At 36.5% G+C, this 21013-nt stretch overlaps 3 protein-coding genes across 3 annotated transcripts; 1 reads left to right on the forward strand and 2 right to left on the reverse strand.

The window, feature by feature from the left end:
- Nucleotides 1-3062: 3062 nt before the first annotated feature.
- On the forward strand, nucleotides 3063-5659 carry LOC113697268 (putative glycerol-3-phosphate transporter 5). The gene is made up of 2 exons (XM_027216818.2): nucleotides 3063-4340; nucleotides 4827-5659. The coding sequence occupies exons 1-2, from the start codon at nucleotides 3311-3313 to the stop codon at nucleotides 5369-5371; spliced, it is 1575 nt and encodes a 524-aa protein (XP_027072619.1). The 5' UTR covers nucleotides 3063-3310; the 3' UTR covers nucleotides 5372-5659.
- A 1096-nt stretch (nucleotides 5660-6755) lies between these two features.
- On the reverse strand, nucleotides 6756-10864 carry LOC113697327 (probable protein phosphatase 2C 27). The gene is made up of 4 exons (XM_027216906.2): nucleotides 10164-10864; nucleotides 9220-9420; nucleotides 8075-8286; nucleotides 6756-7590 (listed from the first exon to the last, which is right to left on the reverse strand). Exons 1-4 carry the CDS (start codon nucleotides 10353-10355, stop codon nucleotides 7035-7037), a joined length of 1161 nt encoding a protein of 386 aa, XP_027072707.2. The 5' UTR covers nucleotides 10356-10864; the 3' UTR covers nucleotides 6756-7034.
- A 6569-nt stretch (nucleotides 10865-17433) lies between these two features.
- Nucleotides 17434-19222, reverse strand: LOC113695435 (uncharacterized). The gene is made up of 5 exons (XM_027214532.2): nucleotides 18993-19222; nucleotides 18851-18900; nucleotides 18630-18714; nucleotides 18101-18180; nucleotides 17434-17969 (listed from the first exon to the last, which is right to left on the reverse strand). Exons 1-5 carry the CDS (start codon nucleotides 19054-19056, stop codon nucleotides 17745-17747), a joined length of 504 nt encoding a protein of 167 aa, XP_027070333.1. The 5' UTR covers nucleotides 19057-19222; the 3' UTR covers nucleotides 17434-17744.
- Between the last annotated feature and the right edge of the window lie 1791 nt (nucleotides 19223-21013).

Genomic DNA, 21013 nt, shown 5'->3' on the forward strand with positions numbered 1-21013 from the left:
GCGTTAAGAATCAAGATTGTTGCTTCTTTGCTCATCATGATCCAAACTCACATGACGGAAGTATAGGATGATTTTGAACCATCTGGTGCAAATTTTCATAGCCATGTTCTTTAAAAGTATTTAAAAAGAAAAAATATGTTCTAAAATATGATGTATGTGAGATGAAAATTAATTACAAAATATGTTGAAAAAATACTTTAAAATTATTTTTATGAAAGATGGACTATTCAAATTTCAACTCTAATAGTCAAATTCATTAATGATTCTCTCCTCTTAAATAAAGTTTTCAAGCTATGTCTCTCTTTTGTACCCATTCAATTTTGAAATAAGTTTCTTTTTAGAATATCTTCTTTGAAGATTTTATTCATATATTTTTTAAATCAGCAATTCTTAAATCTCATATATATACACACACATGCACACGTGTGTGTCCACGCGCGTGTAGTAGTGCACGACTGAGATTCTTTTATTCTAGTTTCCTTTAGGCCAATTGGGCCTTCCTCTAGCACAAGTTAGAATGCAATTGACAGTCGGCCCATTTGCGACAAGTTTTAATAAGTTCAATCCCGTCTAACTTAGTAAAATATTTGAATTTCTAACCATGAGTCTTGGAGTAATATATGTGAAACTCATACTTGACTCACAATATATTCGGCTTTTGAATCTAATTCGAGTTTATCCTAAACTCATTTATTACTACTTAATTTTCTTAATATAATTATTATAACCATTAAGTAGTAAAGTTAATTTGAAATCTACGACATTATAATTACACATAAACTAGTAAAAAGCTCATTAAAAATACTATTGTATCTATTTCATTTAAAATACATGAATAATAATAATAATACATGAAAAATATATTTATTTAATGAAAATAATTCTTTTTCTATTAATTACCGTATTTTAATTATACATTACATATTTAAAAATAATACATTTATAGTTACATATATTAGGGTACATATATATAATTATATATCAAAATATTGATATATTATATGGATTAATCTTTCCTACACTGACAGTGTATAACGTTGGATAAATGACAACTATATAAAATTTGAATTTGAAATTCAACTTTTGCACACATGTCATGAATCCAACGGTAATAGTGTATACACTATCAGTATATATAAAATTTACTTATATTATATATATGTGTGTGTATGTGTGTATGTGTGTATGTGTGTATGTGTGTGTATATATATATATAATGGGCCAAGCTTTTATCGAATTGAACCATGGAGACTCGAATTTGGCTCACATTTTAATTGAACTTTAAATTTAGGCCCAAACTCTGCTTGTCTAGAATTATAACAGGCATGGCCCCTTTTCTTTTGAGCAAAATGGGCTAAGTTCGGACTGATCCAACACTATTAATAGTCCTAAATAGGGATAGAAGTTGACAATTGATATATGAAAAAAAAGAGTAATAATTATTGCAAAACATATTAAAGGCTAGCAATATAAAAGTAATCACATTGGCAAATTTTGATTGAAATCAATAAATGATAGAAAAATGTGTGCAATTATACCAAGTTTTCTCTCTCTTTTTTTTTTACTTAGGGGTATTCCAGCCTTTCGGCCAGACTAATTTCCTAAGATTGTATAGAGTTTATTCTCAAAAATAAACAGCAAGGTAGCATATAGAGGTAAATCACAAGACTTGCTGATAACTATCATATTACGGAATCAATCGCATTACTCGTGAGGGGTAAGTTTTCTCGTTCATTAGATAAAAATATCATGATCCAGCAGTCTATTCTTAAACAAGAAAAAGGAAAGTGTTGAACTCTTTTGAATTTAGCTTTGAACTAACGTGTTATTCTCAGTGTTATTAGACCCAGACCGGATCGGCTGGTTCGATCGGTCTGACCGTGAATCGGTCTTCTTTCCAATCTAGGCTTTGTTTGGCAAGCAAATTTTTTGTCAAGTTTGTTTGCTACAATTTTTTAACAACTTCAGCTATAGTAATCTTAAAAAATTTCTCAAAAATTTTAAATTATGCATTTCAAAATATTCAAAAATTCACACACTTCAAAAAAAATTTCTATAGTAAATTACATTAAAATTTTAGACAAACATCCAAAAAACTCACTTGCCAAACGGGGCCCTAGTTTGTAATATAAAATTACTTTGGTCAAAAATCATCCAAAATCGGCTAAACTAATGACCTGATTCGACTGGTTGATCCGGTTCTTAAACTTTTTTTCTTCTTTTTTCCAAACATAATCTGAGTTATCTAAATTATAACACTTTCATTTATTAATCGGAATAAGAAAACATCACCCATTTAGTGTAAATATCAAAAATCACTCGTTTTCCTAAATGATCTCTAAATTAAGATATTTTCATTCCTATGATCTCATTAATTTAGCATCAATTATTCGAACTTGTATTAATTTGTTTTAATTTAATTTTTCAAGTAATTTTGGAGAATGTACATATTTTAACTATGAATTTACACTTTTATATATAATTAATAGGTATATATTTGATTACAAGTCTAATAATTTTTGGATCATTTTTCATGATTGGCCAAATATAACAGAGAACTTAATTTTAATATTTCTAAAACTTATAAAAATATAAAATGATTATAATATCATCCTGACATCATCGGACTTTTGAGAACGGTTCGACCAATCTGACCAGTTGACCCCCTGACCCAAGAGTTTAGCCGACTCACTTTTCGGTTTGAGTTTAATAACATTGGTTATTCTTCACATTAAGGATGTTACTCTTCTAAGTTTACCTTTAAAAAAAAAACAAGAAGGATAGAAACTCACGACGTGCTTGTGTCTGCATGATAGATGTGTCATATATAAAAACTCCTTAAATCAAGGTGGTGGGATGTCATTTAAAATTTTAAATTTAAATCACGAAGTGTTGTAGTATAAAGTCGTTTAGTGTGAAATTTTCCTTCTTTTTCTGTTTAGTTTTTCATTTTCAAAAAAAGATTTTTTTAAAAGCAATATTTTTTTTGGAAGGATTTTAAAGCAATTGGTTATTGCTTCATGCTTCTAGACAGGTCTAAGTACACAGAAAAAGCTAAAGAAAAAAGTCAGACAACTTATAACATGATCAAATTAGGCCGAAAACTTGTTGCCTTGATGTTCTTGTGTCTGCGAAAGACCGCTGCATTTTTTCAGGCCGCACTATTCGTCTTCTTCCTTGTAGGCTTGTACGACAAATTGCTACTATATGGATCAGACAATAGATCGGTGAAAGACGTCCTCCCGTGAATAGATCGTTGTGCAACAAACAAGGAAAAGAAAACTATGTATACTCGCATACATATCCTGAAATGATGATGCAACTTAAAACCCTAGATCCGCCACCACCACCATGGCCACCGGGATTTACCGTCTTCCCCAACCTCAAATCCCCGCATAGGACCCTACGTTTCCACCAATTTCTGGTCCTCTTCCTCACCTTCACTGCCTACTCTTCCTTCCATGCCTCCCGTAAACCTCCAAGTATTGTCAAATCCATACTTGGCCCCGAAGTCCAAACTGCAAACACCACGATCCACGTCGTGGCTTCGGTGTTTAACTCCGACCCATTTCAATCCAGCCAAAACCCAGGTAAAAATGCCACTGGGTGGGCTCCGTTTAATGGCCGACGTGGACCCCACCGTCTGGGGGAGCTGGATCTTTCATTCCTATTGGCCTATTCTGTTGGGATGTATTTCGCTGGCCACATTGGTGATAGCTTTGATTTGAGGCTGTTCTTGACTATAGGAATGCTGGGCAGTGGCTGTTTAGTGATATTTTTCGGGTTAGGCTACTTTCTTGACGTGCATTCTTTCGCATTTTTCGTGATTGTTCAGATTTTGTGTGGATTGTTTCAGTCCATTGGTTGGCCTTGTGTGGTTGCAGTGGTAGGCAATTGGTTTGAGAAGTCCAAAAGAGGGTTGATCATGGGGATATGGAATTCTCAGGCCTCGGTTGGTAACATTATTGGTTCAGTAGTAGCTTCTTCAGTGCTGGGATTTGGGTGGGGTTGGTGTTTCGTCTTACCTGGGACTTTGATTATAATTGTGGCAGTTCTGGTGTATTTGTTTCTTGTTGTCAGTCCTGAAAATGTTGGATTTGAGTTTCCGGAAATGGAGATTGAGATGAGTGTGGAGGCAGTTGCGTTGGTGGATTCAGAAAAAGTTGAATCAGGAGAAGAGGGATTTGTTGGTTCTGTGGATGAGGGTGTTTCAGTTGCAATTGGATTCCTGGAAGCTTGGAGGTTGCCGGGAGTGGCCCCTTATGCTTTCTCCCTGTTCTTCTCCAAGCTTGTTGCTTATACCTTTCTTTATTGGTTGCCTTTTTACCTAAGGCACACAGGTAATTGTCTAATCCTCATTTTTTCAATTTGTGATGCAAATTTTGATTTTTGAACGTAACCCAAAGGGGAAGAAAGAGTGTCTTTTTATTTGTATGTCTAGCTTATGGTTTTATCCAGAGCTGAGAGTACTAGAGCTTTAAATGATTTTCGGTTCAAATGACTATCAAATGAGATCGCAGATTATGTTACTTGTTACATTGCCATTTATAGCTGCTTAAGTTTTATATGCTACACAAAGAGAAATGCATTGCGTAGTGTCTGAATCTTATAGAAATTAGATTCCATATTTATTGTGTGGGAAAGAGAACTTTCAGACAATTTATAAAGTAGAAAATCCTAATCGTTCGAGTTAAATATGCATTATGTTAACCTTTTTTTTTTCAATATTGGAATTTGTGTTCCTGGAGCTGATGTTGTTCAGTTCATCTACTTGTCTGATCAAACTGTTTGATATTCACAACGATGTGTTTGGTCTTGTTTTGAAGCCATTGGCGGGGTGCACGTGTCTCACAGAACTGCTGGCATCCTTTCAACGATTTTTGATATTGGAGGTGTTGCTGGTGGCATTCTGGCAGGATTCATATCTGACCTAATTGAAGCTCAAGCTGTTAGCTCTCTTCTATTCTTCTTGTTATCGATTCCAGCCCTTGTTTTGTATCGCATTTATGGAAGTGTGTCTATGGTATGGAATATTGCATTAATGTTTGTTTCTGGGTTGCTGGTCAATGGGCCGTACTCGCTAATTACCACAGCTGTTGCCACTGATCTTGGTACCCAGAGTGTGATTAAAGGTAACTCTCGTGCCTTAGCCACGGTTTCTGCAATCATAGATGGTACTGGTTCTGTTGGGGCAGCAATTGGGCCCCTTCTGGCTGGTTACATATCAACTGGAGGATGGAACAGCGTGTTTTTTATGCTCATTGTTTCAATATTCTTGGCAAGCTTGTTATTGATTCATCTTGTAAAGAATGAGATTAAAGGAAAGCTGAATGAGGGAAAATGGCTTTGGTTCCATGTGATTACTCATTAACTATAAACTCTAGTCTACAGTATTATACACATTTATCGTCTATTATGTGAGAGACAGGATTGTTTATTGCCATTGAGACTACGGTTACTCCAGTGATAGTTCGTGTATCTTACCAGAGAAAGGATTCCTACATTGTATACTAGTATGCAGGATAAATCACATGATTCTTGTACTATGATTTTGCATTCTTGAGCTACCATTTGGTCGGTTCCTTTGTATCATATTGTAGTATTGGCGGAAGAGTAGAGAAATCTATGAGATGAAATTTTGTTACCTTTTTTAGAGAAATGTTGTACTTTGTAATTCGTACCCCATTTTTTAGAAGAATGCACATGGTTGACTTCTTTTGTTACCATGTTGGTTCTTTAATTCTGATTTTGCTTCGAAGATAAACGGAACTACTCTTGCCTCGCTATAAGGCAATTGTTTGTTTCACAAAAGCTAATCTTTCCAACTTATCATTGATAAGAAAAAAGACTGAAAATGATGAGATTGGAAACCAAAAAGTGGATCAAGGGAAGAAGCGGCTCTTGGCTTTTCTTGGGTAAGATGGCCAATGCCTGTTTTCAATCCATCCGTTGCTAGTTTACATTTTGTCGCTGGTTGTAGCCCTATAGGTGTATCGAGAAATGGAAATAAGAGGATTGCAATTGTAATTCTTCAGACTGTCAGTATCTGTGTATATATGATAGGAAACAGGATGAAATTCCTGAGTGATTAGTGCTCAGACTCTCAACATGTAACATTGGTCCATCAAAAAGAATAATTGAAGAAAATCCCCCCCAGTGTCCCAAAATTCAGTGCAACTAGCCACGAAGCTGGTCGGCGCATCGTGACATGCAGTGTGTTCCAAAGCGTTTAGAGCCTCGTCTCAGCTTCTTTAATCCGGCTCCAATTTCGTCGGATCAGGGTTCTCTGCTGTCACTGGTTTACTTTTCATGGTGAAAATGAGGTATTTTTGAATTGGATGGGAGGTTAAATGTTGAGTACCAATTTCAATGTATGAAAAAAAAAATTATTATATTTTTTCATTTTATTGTGCTAATATCTACATTTATTATATTAATATCTACATTTCTTGAGTTGGCGTCTCTACTATAGTTAGTGTCTGCACTGCACCCCACCATTACTACTGGTGACCACAAAAAACCTGATCCACTTGTGTGCTCATGATTGAAGCAGGTGGTCTAACTTGTGCGCTCATGATTGAAGCAGGTGGTCTAACTTGTGCGCTTATGATTGAAGCAGAAGCAGAAGGTCTACTAATAACGTCAAATTTGGAGTTTCGAAGGCACCATATGGTAATGTACAGTTTTATGATAAAATACCATATGGTAATGTTGTTCATTCAATGCACAGGACAAGAAGAAATCCAAGGCACGCGTAGGAAATTGACATGATTAGAGGACAGTAAAGTTGAAGAATCGTTGGACTCGTGTACATCTCAATGGTTGTCTCATCTACACGAGAGAAGTCATCTCCCCATAATGTCATTCACTCTTTTCCTAGAACTTTACCGATACTAAAGTACCTATCTAGTAAAAATGTATTTACAGATGCAATTATTTTTATCATCATCATCATCATCATCATCAGCAACAGCACCGTAATATATTGGGTATGATGGACCTCTAATCAATCAGACGGTTAGAAGCTAGTGGCTCTACCCTTCTAGCAGAATTTTAAGATTCTGAATCCCCTCCGCCGAAATGCTCCGCCTGAATCTAGTCCTTTGCACTGTTATTGAAGGTGGGGGCTCCAAGTGAAAGCAAACAATTACTACTGTCAAGTTGTCTATGGCCCCCCTTTTTTTTGCTTCATTCACCATTTCCATGCAGCACTGTTTCACATTATTATGTTCTTGCAATCTCCTCCTCACAAAATCTACTGCATTCTGGCTTCTAAAATCATCCCATATACCATCACTACCGATTATCAGGAACTCATCTTCTTTAGTCAGTGTCAACAACTTGAGTTCTGGTTCTGCAGTCAATGGACCACCCTTGTCACCTTCCTTCAGACCTTTGTGCCAATCACCCAATGCTCGAGTTACACCTAATGACCCATTCAAATAATCATCAACAATATACCCCCCCAAAGACTCGATTCGCATCCTTTCATTCATGCAACAAGGTCTATGATCCTTTGACATCTCTATAGCCACTCCACGACGAGAAAGAACAGCTCTACAATCTCCAGCATTCGCTACTAATAATGATCTGCAGAAAACCCCCACAATGCAAACAATGAAAGCGTGATTTTACTAGCATAATTTTCAGCATGAAAGACGAATTTAACCGGAAAATAGGTGGTCAGATCAGTCTAGTTTGTGCAAAAGCTTTATTCATATTGATATAATACTTCTACTTTAGTCCTACAGCCCTACCCTATTTTTGAATATCAGCCATGTGAGCATCATTATCCAATTACGACCACATGAAGAAGGAAGTACAATGTACTTGATTTTATGCTATCAAATATGTTATCATGTGAAAGCCTGGATGGATAACCATCTTTGAAGCCGATCATGGTGAGATACCATGTTATGTGGTGGCAAAAACTGAAGTTAAGCCATTTACTTGAACCCAATAGCACATGAAACCCACTCAGCAGGTTCAAGATTAAGCAGTAAGAGAGGACTCTGAGTTACTTGTTAATGCTATTAAATGTTTAGACAATTAGTCATTAAGTATATCAACTCACCTCCCAAATATCATTGCAGTGAGTGCAGTTGTGCCAGAGGACAGGGAAGGCTTAAGAAAGCATGAATTTGCAAATGCAGCATCTGTTTTCAAGAAAGACCTTGTAACCACTTTCTCAAGTTCTAAAGGAAAATCTGCATCTTCCACAATAACCCTTGGTAACTGGTCACGTACAAATTGTGCTGCATCCTTCCCATCGTGTCCATCAAATACCTGTCTTTAGTGCAACTGCATCAGGTATCTCAAGTTAAAAAGAAAAGGCAGGAGCATCCACAAAGAGTAGACAATGGACAAGTGGACAAGAGGGAGACATGATGACTACTAATTGAGCTCTACAAAACAACCAGACAAACTAAATAGGATGTTAATATGATGGGGGTACTTAGATGACACACAGCCATTCAGCACCACATAGACCACAACAAAATAAATCTTTGGCTAACTCATCTACTTGTACTCTAAACACAAAAGCCCATACACCTATAGATAACTATAGTATATAGAAAGATAAGTATGTTCTAGAAGCTATAATTTCACTTGACTAGAAGATAAGTACGTACATAAGAGGGAGGAAATTTTGGGGCAGGAGGGATTAGAGGCCCTTGTCATGAGCCAAGCAAAGCCCTCAAGGGCTTACCAGTGTCCAGTACACTATATATATTTCAACATTTACATAAATAAGGTAAACTAAAGAGTAGGGACCAGCCCAGCAGTTTCTTAACGTAAGCATTCTAATTTTTCATACGATGCTCCCAACATTTCAATTCAGTATCATTCGACTGTTTCCCTCAATCCTAAAACACATTCACTTTCAGAAGATGGAAAGTTTGCACTTGACTAATATAAAGCTCATTTTAACTTTTAACCCCACAAATCAATCATCTAAAACTTGAAAACATTTTAAAAAGTAGGATTGTACCAAACTACTCCAGCAATTGTGTACATTCAATCTAAAATGGCTACACTAGACACATGGTATTGCTTTTCCAACCAATGAATGTTTAAAACTACAATGGCAGACGTGACCTACAATTGAAAATCTATATTTTAAACCAAAGCTAAAGCTCAAATTCCAGTCAACTGCCTCATTTTTTCTACAAGTGATGTTGCAAGCAGACATTAATTCATTGAGGTCAAAGAACTTACACCATACAAGGAGATAGCTTCCTCACCAATTTTGTGGCATCCAAATTTCTTAGCTAGGTCCTCAATGCAGATGTGAGTGTCCTCCATATCAGGACGACGTCCAATGTCAGAGAACTCTCCTGACCGAAGAGCAGGAAAAAAGTTATTCATGGAGATCTGTTTTCTTTCTGTAAAAGCGGTATCCTCACCAATGCTTTCCAGCTGACACAAAAGAGAGAAACGCATGAGAGGGAATACATAGGATGTTTGAAGTTTCAAAGAGGACACTAATTTATTCTCCAGTTACAGCAATGAACACGGCCCTAAACAAGCTTATGTTCGTTCTTGTTCATCTGGGAAAATGAAAATTCTTTACATACCTTAACATAAGGGACCTTTTTCTGAAATTCTGCTGCTTCAGTTATCCAGAACAATAAATCTAATTGGTTAGTTCATCATTTCTCTAAATCATAAAGTCAAGAACTTTGGGCGATTAAGAATATCAGGGTATCTTCCTAAAGGGGTTAAAAAAGAAAAATCCTTGTGATCTTAAATCCAGTAGCCTTAAAAAAGCTAAATTTCAGTCTAGTAAAAATTAGCCTTCCCTATCCTATTCACCATACAAAAAAACAGTTACCGACGAGAAATATACAAGTCCTCGTATCATCCTCATGATTTATAATAGCTCAGATACTAGAAAGGAATATAAAAACAAATTCTATACTCACCAAAAGTCTAGACCTCTCATATCAAGCAATAACCACAAAAGAGAGAGAGGGAGAGAGAGAGAGAGAGAGAGTAATAAAGCCGCAGACTAAAATTCAATTGAAGAAATCGTACAACCCAGAAATGGACTTAAAGATAAAATTCAGTACGCATACAAACAATACTAACAGAAAATGAAACAAAAGAATGCGAAATATGAGACGTCGATTTGAAAACAAATCCCATTTCTTAATTCTTACTGGAAAGGAATTCCTCAGCGGAACATGATCCAAAATTGTGCCTTTCTCCCAATTGTCAATCTGGGGTGAGGTATCATCTTCACTGGGAGAAAATACCAAAGGAGAATGCAAAGGCCAAGCCTTGGAATTTTCCTGATTCTCGGAACAGTTCTCCATTCCGTCCCTAACTTGCTCTGAATCTTGAACACACATGTTAATAGTATTGGAAGTTAATTATTCTAGTTGTAGTGAGAAATGCACTTTGTGCCGAAATAGAATGGTAAGCTGTAGACTACTTGCTGCACTGTCTTGTGAATGCAAGTTGTTGGTTGGGCTAGGAAGGATTGGGTTCTTGAGAAGAAGAGATGAAAAGGGTACAGAGATATGTGAGAATATATCTGAAAATTGATAGACTATGGGACTCAAGAGAAGATTCCCAGAATATGTTTTTGTTGAGGATTAATTCTTTAAAAAAAAAAAAAAAGAGGCTAATTAAAAGAACAAAGGCTCCTCTCCCCTGTAGCCTGTACGTGAGCAGGTGTTTACCGAGGGCTGGGATGCTGATATTTTTCCATGTTGTCGGTCCTACGCTTTCTCTCGCTCATTGCTTTCTCTTTCGGCAAACTGCCTTCATTTTTTTCGTCCCCCTTCTATTTTCCCTCTTCGTAGGGAATGCATCTCTGAATTTATTTTTATCTTTATGAGTTCTAGTCATCAAACACAACAAAGTTGAGGCGTTACAAATTAGAAATGGAAGATTCAAATTCTCTGTCTCGTCTCTATTTCTTAAATCTTACTTCTTTCTTATTTAAAAAAAAATTAAAACGTAAAGATTGTCATCCTCATGCGTCATTTAAGTGTCTATTTTTTGTTTAAAAAATTTAAGACATACATTCCTTGGATAATTTTTTTAAAGGAAATAGTAGTTTGATCATATTTAAGAACTACCCCAAATGTAGATTACAACTTGAAAAGGTAAGTACTCACGTTGTCCTTGTACTTTAAAAGGACTTTTAGACAATAGGTTTTAATGATTTATGATGTTTACGTTCATGAATTGTGACTTCAAGTAACAATCCCAAGACTGGAAAGAAATATTTAGACCCTCATTTTTGCCTTCGCTGCTGGGATTTTGGTGTTTTCGTTCGTCATATAATAATTTAACTAGTAAGAAAAAAAGGGCAAGTAAAAGCCTATCTTTTTATATTAACGGAAAAATCTGCACAAGAACTTGGGTCTTCACGGTCACATACTTTAGGACGTATAGGTTCAGTTTTAACCATAGTAAACTTTGATCCAATGCTCAAGTCGGCGGTTCAAGCCTACTAGTTTAGCAAACATCAAAAGGAAGTTTTGTGCTTCCTTGTTCTTAAAAAAGTTCAGAAGTGCATTAGTGTGCTTGTCTTGGTCAGTGATTCACCCCACAATTTAGTGCAAGTTACCGTAAAAGTAAGATAGATTATTGTCGTTACCCAAAAAAAAAAAGAAAAAGAAAGTATAGGTTTAGTTTAGTTTTTGATTTTTTAAACAATTGTCGGGTGAAATGCATAAAAACCAAAAAATGAAATTCAATAATTCATTACCTTTTACATTTCAAAACTACAAGGTACATTTTTTCCCGGCGAAATTTTCTTTTCCACCATTTGCTCATCTCTGCCGTTTCCTGGTGGTGGTTGATGACTTGGAGGGGGTTAGTTGTTGTTGAGCTTTCTACTTTCTAGTTCTCAGGGTTGCGTGTTTTTTTTTTTTTTTGTAATTGATTAAAAATTGTGTCAGGCGAGTGGTTTCCACACTTGCTTCGAACTTCATAGTTGACCGCTAGTATTATATTAATGCTTATAAAATGAATTCATCAGTTCCTAATCAATTTGCACTAAAATTTTTCTTGCCTCATGTTCCATTGCTCAAGCCTTTTTTTTTTCCCCAAATTTCTTTTGAAGCTTACCAGGAATGAAGATTTAACTGTATTCTACTTTGTTTTTTTATAATAAAAAATAAAAAATGTGAGTTTGGGAAAATAAAAGTACTGCTGTTTTTCACTCAAGAAAATCTTTTTTTCCCATTTTTTTCTTGATTTCAAAAAAACACAAAATTAATAATGTTTGCCCTTTTTGGACTAAATCAACCGATGGAGGGTGTCTTTAAAGCCGTTTGAACTTTGGAAAGCTTAAAAAAAAAAAAGGAAAAGGGAAAGCGATAGACGTTGGATGGTAAGGATAACATTAAGTATCATATTTTATTCACAATCATGTTTCCACGAAAATTGAAAGTGAGGGTTCCTCTTTTTCCTCTTTAATTTACTTAAAATTGCTTGGCGTAGGTGTGAAGTGTGAACTGGAAGATACTTTTGTTTGTATGCATTGCGTATGTGCCGTAGTAAGATGCTGACTTTATGCTTCTCCTTTTGGGCTTTGTTGGAAAGAAAAGGAAAGAAAGTGGGGCGCCATGGCAGCCAATATCTACAATTAGTGAACTGGGGGCCCAAAAAAAAAAAATCTCCGATCATGTCCACTGGTCCAACATTTTGTTACGAAATCCAACGGCGACCAATAGTCGCTGCTCGCAAGGCACAAACCCAGCCACCTAAGTCACAAGTGATGGTGTCTTTTCTTAATCTTGTCTTTTTGTAGGCCTACCCAGGAGGATCCTAGACAGCCATTCAAATTTAACAATTTGCCAGAATATTTAGACTTCAAACCTTGTAAGTTGATCTCTATATATTAGAGACGTGAAGACTGTGAAATCCTTTTTTTTTTAATTTTAATAATACAGAGAGTATCCCAATATTACCAGATTAATCTCCTTGCATCTTTACATCCCGTCCCTCAAGAATACACAAGCGATAGAGATATAACTTGAACACACGAATTCAAGACCTAACTAGGCAATCCCGAGAGGTGAAGGCCTTTGGTCTCCTTCTTTTTTAACTGTTCCGTTCAGATGAAGCAAAAAATTGAGTAAGGGAAGAAAAAGCAACACACGTCGTGGACGTTGTGGTAAAAACTCTTCTGCTTTATTCTTTTCTTCTTCCTCTTCCATTGCCAAAAGAATAAAAAACTGCCATACATATCTCCAGCAAGAAAGCGGATAAGAATAAATTGGCGCCTCATTTTACCTTTCTACGCTTTACTCGGAAAAATTTAACGGTGAATTCAAAATTATATCCTACTCCCTCAAGCTCGTAGCATAAGATCAAGTTTGGAGCTGTGGAGGCTTTGAGATTAATGACTAAAATTGAGAACTCAAAAATTAAAGACTGTAAGTTTAAATCTCTCTCTCTCTCTCTCTTCTTGCTCTTTAAATCTTACCCTTTTCTTGTTTGACATAAAAGATTTTTTTTTTTTATAAAAAAAAAATAACCCTCGGAGCTAGGAGTAGAATCAACAAGAGACACTCTTTGCATAAGTTTTGCGGATAGAAAATTTGGTGGGAAGAAAAGCATAATAATAATGTTGTCTAACGAAATTTTAAATCTGAGGTCTAAATGCAAGCACGAATGTCACACGCAATCAGAAATGTATGGCTCCGAAGGACCCATAAGGTGTTTGCTTGTTTTTGTTTCATGGACTCCAATTCCACTTCATTCTCCTTGTCTCCTTCGACCCCGGAAAACAAATGCCAAAAAATAAGACTTACATCACGATGTCAAGCCAATCACCTAATTGCCCCTCTTGGTTAACGTTGCTTACATGACATCATACAATATTTGTAGCCATAAGATCTAATACATGAGTAACATCTTCTTTAAACACCTGATCAAGAGAATTTTAAAATTTTACTTGAATGCAGGTCAAGAGATCAAATTCCATTGCCTACATTCTAAAATTCAACTTTCTGAAAATGTCATTAGTGAGTGTGTATGCACCTATTTGAGTTGGTGATAATTCAGTCATCTCCGAATTATCCTTGGACTAACACCTTCTTCTTCTTCTTTTTTATCTGAAACGGCATACATGAGTAACATCTTCATGTCAGGCTTTTGGGCTCCAAAAATCGACCAATGCAAAAGACGTGTACTAGTAATGCTATCTCCTATTAACATTTTTCCCAGAAAAATGAAAATTGATTGCAGGTGCAACCGTGGATCAAGATCCGCGACCAATAAAGTCGTGACTGGTGCGGCTTGATTCAAAGCCCATCAACTTTATCGGTGTGACAAATATTGTGAACAAAAGGGCCTCTTTGAACGGTGTAGAATTAACTTTATCATATCTGTAACTAACTCGTCTTAGGTGAGTTAGTTATCAAGTAAAAGCATAAGATGCTTGTCTAATTATGGGTTAGGAGATCAAATCTCTATACCTACGTAACTAGGGCTGCAAACGAATCGAGTCGTTCGCGCTCGAACTCGAGCTCAGAATATTAAGCTCGTTAGCTCGCGAGCTGGAGTATATATAGATATATATTTTTTTATTTAATAATAAAATTACGTATATTATATTTTTATTTTTTATTTTCATAGTAAAATTACGTATATATCCTTAATATTTGATTATTTATTAACAAAAAAAATATTATTTTATTTATTTTTTTAAAAATAAAATAATTATTTTTTATTTTTTTCGAGCTCGAGCTCGAAAATTGCCTGCTCGTCGAGCTCGAGCTTGGTAAAATTCAGTCGAGGCTCGGCTCGATTAGTTCAAAGTTCGACTCGACTCGGCTCGTTTGCAGCCCTATACGTAACCTACCCTAAAATCCTGGGGTAATGCACCTGACCGTTGACACCGAGTTGATCTTCTTGAACAATGAAAACTTTCGAAAAAACTAGGCTAGACTTTTCGTTTTGGTGATGGCTACACCATTATATTTTAAATTAAAGCGAGCAAGATATCGTTTTATTTTCATGCACTATCTCTCAAAGTTAAAGTTTTCTTCACAGGAATGACATTAACTTGAAAGTTTGGTTAAATATCGTATTGATCGTCAATATCAAAATTGAAATAAGATCACAGAATTGTCATGCGATTTATGGGAGGGAGGAATTGGCCCTCCATATATAATGGGACGGTCCATTGCCCTTAGCCTAATGTTGTCCAATCATTTTCGTATATTTATTAAATGAGCCCTACCAAGTTCTTCATAGAGAGGCAAGATTCCATATGGAAGATGACTATTCGATTAGCAATAGAATAGACTCTTATCATCTGTCAAGCCAAGGATGGTGCTAGAAGAAATCCTCTGATTCCCTAATAATGGCGCCAATCTTATCGTTATATCTTCGTGCAGCATTTTCCCATTTCATAAAACAACAAGACTAGAGTCCACACTTGGCCTGACGTACAAAACACAAAAACCAGGATGGCTCAATGGCGTTTGGTCAAACAAGAAAGAAAAAAAACAAAAAAGAGAGAATTTCTTAATGAGCATAAGAACCCTCCTGGATTTGTAACTACTAAATAAAAAAAAAGGATAGATTAGGATTTGTAACTAATCTATTCCTCTAGATTAGGATAGATTAGGTCATAAAAATGTTATCGTTGCCATAAAAAAATTTATAATTAATAAATAAAAAATAAAAAATATGAGAAGAAAGAAGTGGGTGAAAGAGAGTTCAGTCCACACTTGGGTCTTGCACCAAACAAAGCGACCAAATCGAATTAATTCCGTGAAATTGATTGAAGTGTTCGATTTCTCTCTAAACCTCAGCGCTGATACGAGTACGAAAACTCAAAAAGTTTGTCCCAGGTACATAATTAATTCCTCAGACGAAAGGACTGGCCCAAACTTTTCTGGGTCTTCTTTTCAGCTAGCTAGATCAAATCGGCAAAGGTCGCTTATGCCAAAATTCAAACATCCCAATTTACGAGCCCATGACCATATATGGACTAATCAACGCTGTTTGCTTAAACTGTAAAGGTCAGATTTCTACATTTTGAGACTTGTACAAGACCCAAGTAAGCTATGCACATTAGTCGAATTCGACAATTTAATAAATATTCTTCTAAAGTTTAAATTTTAACTTTTGACAATACCAAATTCTACCCTTGAAATTTTGTCCAGTATCTAAACTCTTGATTTCAATCACGCATCACCTCACTAACGGCTTCAAACTAGCCTTCCGGGCTTTTTAAATATGTTTGATAAAATTGAAATCTGAAAATTCAAAATTCGATGTTTGAATCCGTTGAGTTACTGAATTATTAATTACTAAATTCGATACATTTGAGTATATGTCACATTAACTGATAAATGAATATTTTATCGTTTATTTTTTTAGAGCAAGTTTTGCTTAAAAAATTGAGCATCACTTAATTAATACACATGTTCTATCTTTTAGAATTAAACGCGTCCGAACATTTAAGCGTTGAATCGAATTGCGGCCAAACAAGGGCTTAATCTTGCATGCACGATGAACTCCCGGAGAATAAAGGATTAGAGGCCTCTTACAAGACGAAGACGCGGGACCGGTAGAATACCAGGAAAAAATTGTGGACTGGACGGGCTAAAACAAATTCCCTTAAGTTGCGGACCACCACATTCTCCAATCAAAAATCTTGGCTAGGTTCATTACATCTGTCTATATATCAATTTGACCCAACGTAAGGCAATCCGAGCCCACATGTCAGCCGCGACCACTCCACCCCAATCCCATGCAGGTTGTGCAATCAAAGTCTGTAACATGGTGGCTGCTGCAGCTGCTGCTCGATATCTTTGCTTGGGATGCCCTAAAGATCTTGGTCGTATGCATGTCTTCCCCAACTCACATACCTACTTCATTTAATGAATCACAACTTCTTCGCATTCATTTCGTAGGCTGCTCTTTCACTTAAAATTAACCACTACTTGTATAATCCGTCTATATATGGTCCCAAAATTTCGGCAATACAACATCACTTTCGGTTTTTTTTTTTCCGAGTTATGGAAGGAACTTCCCATCTTAAGCAGTTAAGCTACGGCAAGGCTCCCACCTTGTCCCAAGATTATGGCACCACTTTATCATCCCATGCGTCCATGTATAGTTCTGTCGGTTATGAATTTTATGTAAATTTCCTTAGAGATGATCAGAATGCTAGGGTTGATTTGTGATTAATCTAAAGATGAATTCATAAGCAACCAACAACCTTACGGAAAAGAAGAAAAAGTTGCTGCATAATTGCGGAACATTCGTGTTATTCAGTTACCAGTTTATTAGTGATCTCAGGATCTCATAATTAAAATACTACTAAGTAATGATACTTTTTGGTAGTACGGACAGTTCCCTTGAACTCCTTCAGACTTTTGGGTACGTGACATCACATACACAGACACAGTTGCGTGCAGCCACCGGAAAACACAACGAGCTTGTCGAAACTGACTGATAAAAGTTGAGTGCACTTTCCTGTTATATATAAGGAAGAAGGAAAAAAAAAAGATAAAAAAGAGCCATGACAGATGTTATTTTGATCCTTCCCCTTTCTTGGGATAATTTTATACTAAGCTACAAAATGCTGATTAGCCTCGACGGCTGATTACCTAGCAATAAATTAATCAGTGATTATTATCTAAGCAAAATAATAAAATGTTATATGTACAAAATCTTCCTAATCCTAAAAAATGGCAGCATTTTCCGCAATGCTGTCCAACTTCTCTAGTGTCTTTCTTTAGTACTGAATTCTTCATGCACTAGTTGTGGATTGGCGGTTTTCTTTTGGCCGGAGAATAATCCATCCCAGCTATGTCTAATATGTCCGGATAATGATCGAGGGCTGTCTCCGGCGGGTGGTGAGTCAATGGTGATGAATTAACTGAGAAATTTTCTTCTTTTCCACCTGATCTGTCACTACTTGATTGGCCCTCCAGTACCGGCTCAGCTTTCTTATAATTTCCTTGGTGATCATTCTTGTCATTCTGTGCATGAACCATGGAGTTATGTAAAGAAGAGAGTGAGTAAAAGAGAGGGGTTTGTTTCTATGGGTTTTCCCCCCCCTTTTTACGGCGTAAATTAAGTAGAGTACTATTTAGCAGAAGTTGAAACCAACCTTCGAGGTGGTGGTGGTGGTAGTGGTGGGGGTCGTGCTAGAAGGAGAGAGAGTTTTTTTCATAACTTTTCTATTTGATCCTGCAAACAGTTGAAGAAAATAAACCATTTTCAGAACCATTTGGGAAATGAGACCCAATGTATAGTAGTGCTAATTGATTTGCAATTTCTCAGAACAGCATTTCCATGATTCAATATCTAAGCAACGCTTTAAAGTATCAAATCTTAGATCACTACACGAACAATATCCACCAAAACGTTGAACCTCAGCTACTCAAGTTAAACACCCTTCTTTTCTTTTCGAAGTGCTATACTTGAAGGACAAGGATAGAATTAATTAATTGTCCAAAAATTGAAGATGAAAGAGAAAATTTAATCATACTACTACTACTACTACTACTAATAGTAGGAAGAGATTTAGTGATGCTTAGGGTTGTGAATCTTTGGTCCATAGTAATCCTCGTGGATGCTTGGTAACCAATGATGGGAATGCTTTGTTACTCTAGAAGAAACTCTTGTGTTCTTGGTACCTAATTCTGAGCCATGACTCTCCACGCTAGGGTTCACCTGATCTTCAACTCCAATACTACTACTGCTCAAATCACTTTTGCCTTCCTGCATGCATTAAAAGAATAATCAATTATAATTTTTTACAGTTTGTACAAATCTTAGAGAAAATTAAGGGGAAAACACAAGCTGTGATAGTTAGGAAATCATAAATCATGAAATGTTGTTGCACTTGGATACTCACATGGACTTTGTGTTGTTCTGCTAAGGGAGAATCCTTTATCAAGCGTGCACCTATGAAATGGTCAGAAATAATTCAGTATGAAAAACACTATTATAAAAGAAGTGCCGCGCTGAAGGAACATATACTGCATAAACGCATGTACCTTGAGCTTGATGATCAACTAGGATTGACAGAAGTAGAAGAGAGATTATCGAAAACTTCCTCATTCTGGGCTAGCTTGTCAGAAAAGTGTGCTGCTAAGTGGAGCAGAAGACTGTAAATGATTGGCAGATTTTTGGGAAATCTTTAAAGGTTGAAGTTATGGTAGGAAACAGAATGTGAATCTTCTTGGCCTCCTGAAAAACCTGAGCTATGCGTTAAAGCAGGTGAATTGTCTCGAAACACAAGGAGGGCCAGCGCAGGGGTATATATATACAGTGAGAAGGGCTATGGCTCCACTTATAATTTAAAGAGCGTGGCATTGTATATTAGGGGATTTACATATATGCCTTCTGTGTTCATTTTTTTAATACTACTTTTCTTCCTCGAAAGAGATCTTAAACTTTTTGATAAAGAAAAGGTTGATTATGAAATTTCAAGTCATGGTTGGAGGGGAACAAAATGTCCACGCAAAATATAGGGGGCACCATTTTCATAAAAGCGAGAGAACTTAGGTGACCATATCCCAAACAAGATGCCACTTGCTAGAAACTAAAAGAAAAGAGTTAAAAGTACAATATCTTTTGTATCTTTTTTTGCATTATTGCCCGGTACAGCAGGCTTTGGATGTCTCATCTGTTGGGTGGTCGTCCTAAATCTTTGCTCATTTCGTAAGTGACTACACTTGGTCTCTATCAAATATTTGCCACAAGGCACAAACATCCCACATTGTCAAAAAGCTTGATCTTACTTTTCATGGATCCATGCAAATTGTAACAGTGTGAATCCAAGAGGCATATCCCACAATTGTGAATGATTGGCCAATCGCTGACCATCCCCTGCCCTATGAATCTATTATGATAGTTTCTCATCATTCAAGGTTCCTTCTTTTCACCTCCTCAACTAGACAATTACCTTTCCATTTCTGTGATTAATCTTATCACGTGGCCCCTGATATATACGTATAGCGTCCAAGTCCAATGATCAAAATCTATCAGTTGGACAGCACGAACAGTGAAGGAGCTAGACTTGACAACAACCTGATGGGAGGATTAAGGAAAGCCGTAAATTCAAGCCTGGGATAAGACTAGAAGCAGCCTGTGTTTTTGTTCACGACTGTTGATGGTAATTGGCATTTTGGAAGCACATGCAATTTTGTCCCTGAAGTCAATTCCACTCGATTAATATATTAGCTTGACTTAGTTCGACCAGTAAATTCTCCTCGTATCTTTGTTCAAAATTTTTGGACTCTCCCGTAAGAAGGTGAATCCAAGTTCCGCTCGAATTCAAAGGTGTTAACTAGCTAGTCCAAAACTAAATCCCCTACCAAAAAGAGGGGGAAGATGCATGACAATAGAAAACCATCACAATTGACTTGTGAAAAACAAAAAAAATTCGTTGTAGTGTTCTATCAGATTAAGCAATCTGTGAAATTTAATTTTCGTTATGTGTAGCTTGGCATATGAAATTATTCAAACACTATTTTGTTTCTAAAATTAATTCTCTAGACCCAAAAATTTTCCCATTTGCTCTCCCAAGTTCTGCATAAAGTTTCCTATGTGCGAGCTTTTAACTCAATAAGAACTTGCTCCTTTATTGTTGATTCTACTGTGTTTCTTTCGTTCCTCTTAAGTCTATTTCTTTACGGAAATGGGGGCGGCCCCTTATAATTATTGGTGGCGCTTCAAAGAAAGAAAGAAAGAAAATAAAATAAAACAAACCGTTAGAGAGCAGGTGTGAAAAATGAATGAGGAGGGTCAAAGGACGTGCCACGTCGTCACCAACATAAGGGGTCATAGCCCATGTGTCGAGGAAACAAGAAAGTAAATGCGACGGCGACGGAGGACAGTCGCCGGTCCCCCGTCGTGTCCATGCACTACAGTGAATACGGGTAAAATTGACATTATCAGGCGTGGCCGGTCTTGTCTTTTGTGGGACTCCGATCACCGTCCAGACTGAGGTGAGCACCATCCACGTGGACGTCTCCATCTAGGTCCCACGGGGAGAGTGACGTGGCGCAGAAGT

Source organism: Coffea arabica, chromosome 6e (genome assembly GCF_036785885.1).
Source record: "Coffea arabica cultivar ET-39 chromosome 6e, Coffea Arabica ET-39 HiFi, whole genome shotgun sequence".
NCBI lineage: Eukaryota > Viridiplantae > Streptophyta > Magnoliopsida > Gentianales > Rubiaceae > Coffea > Coffea arabica.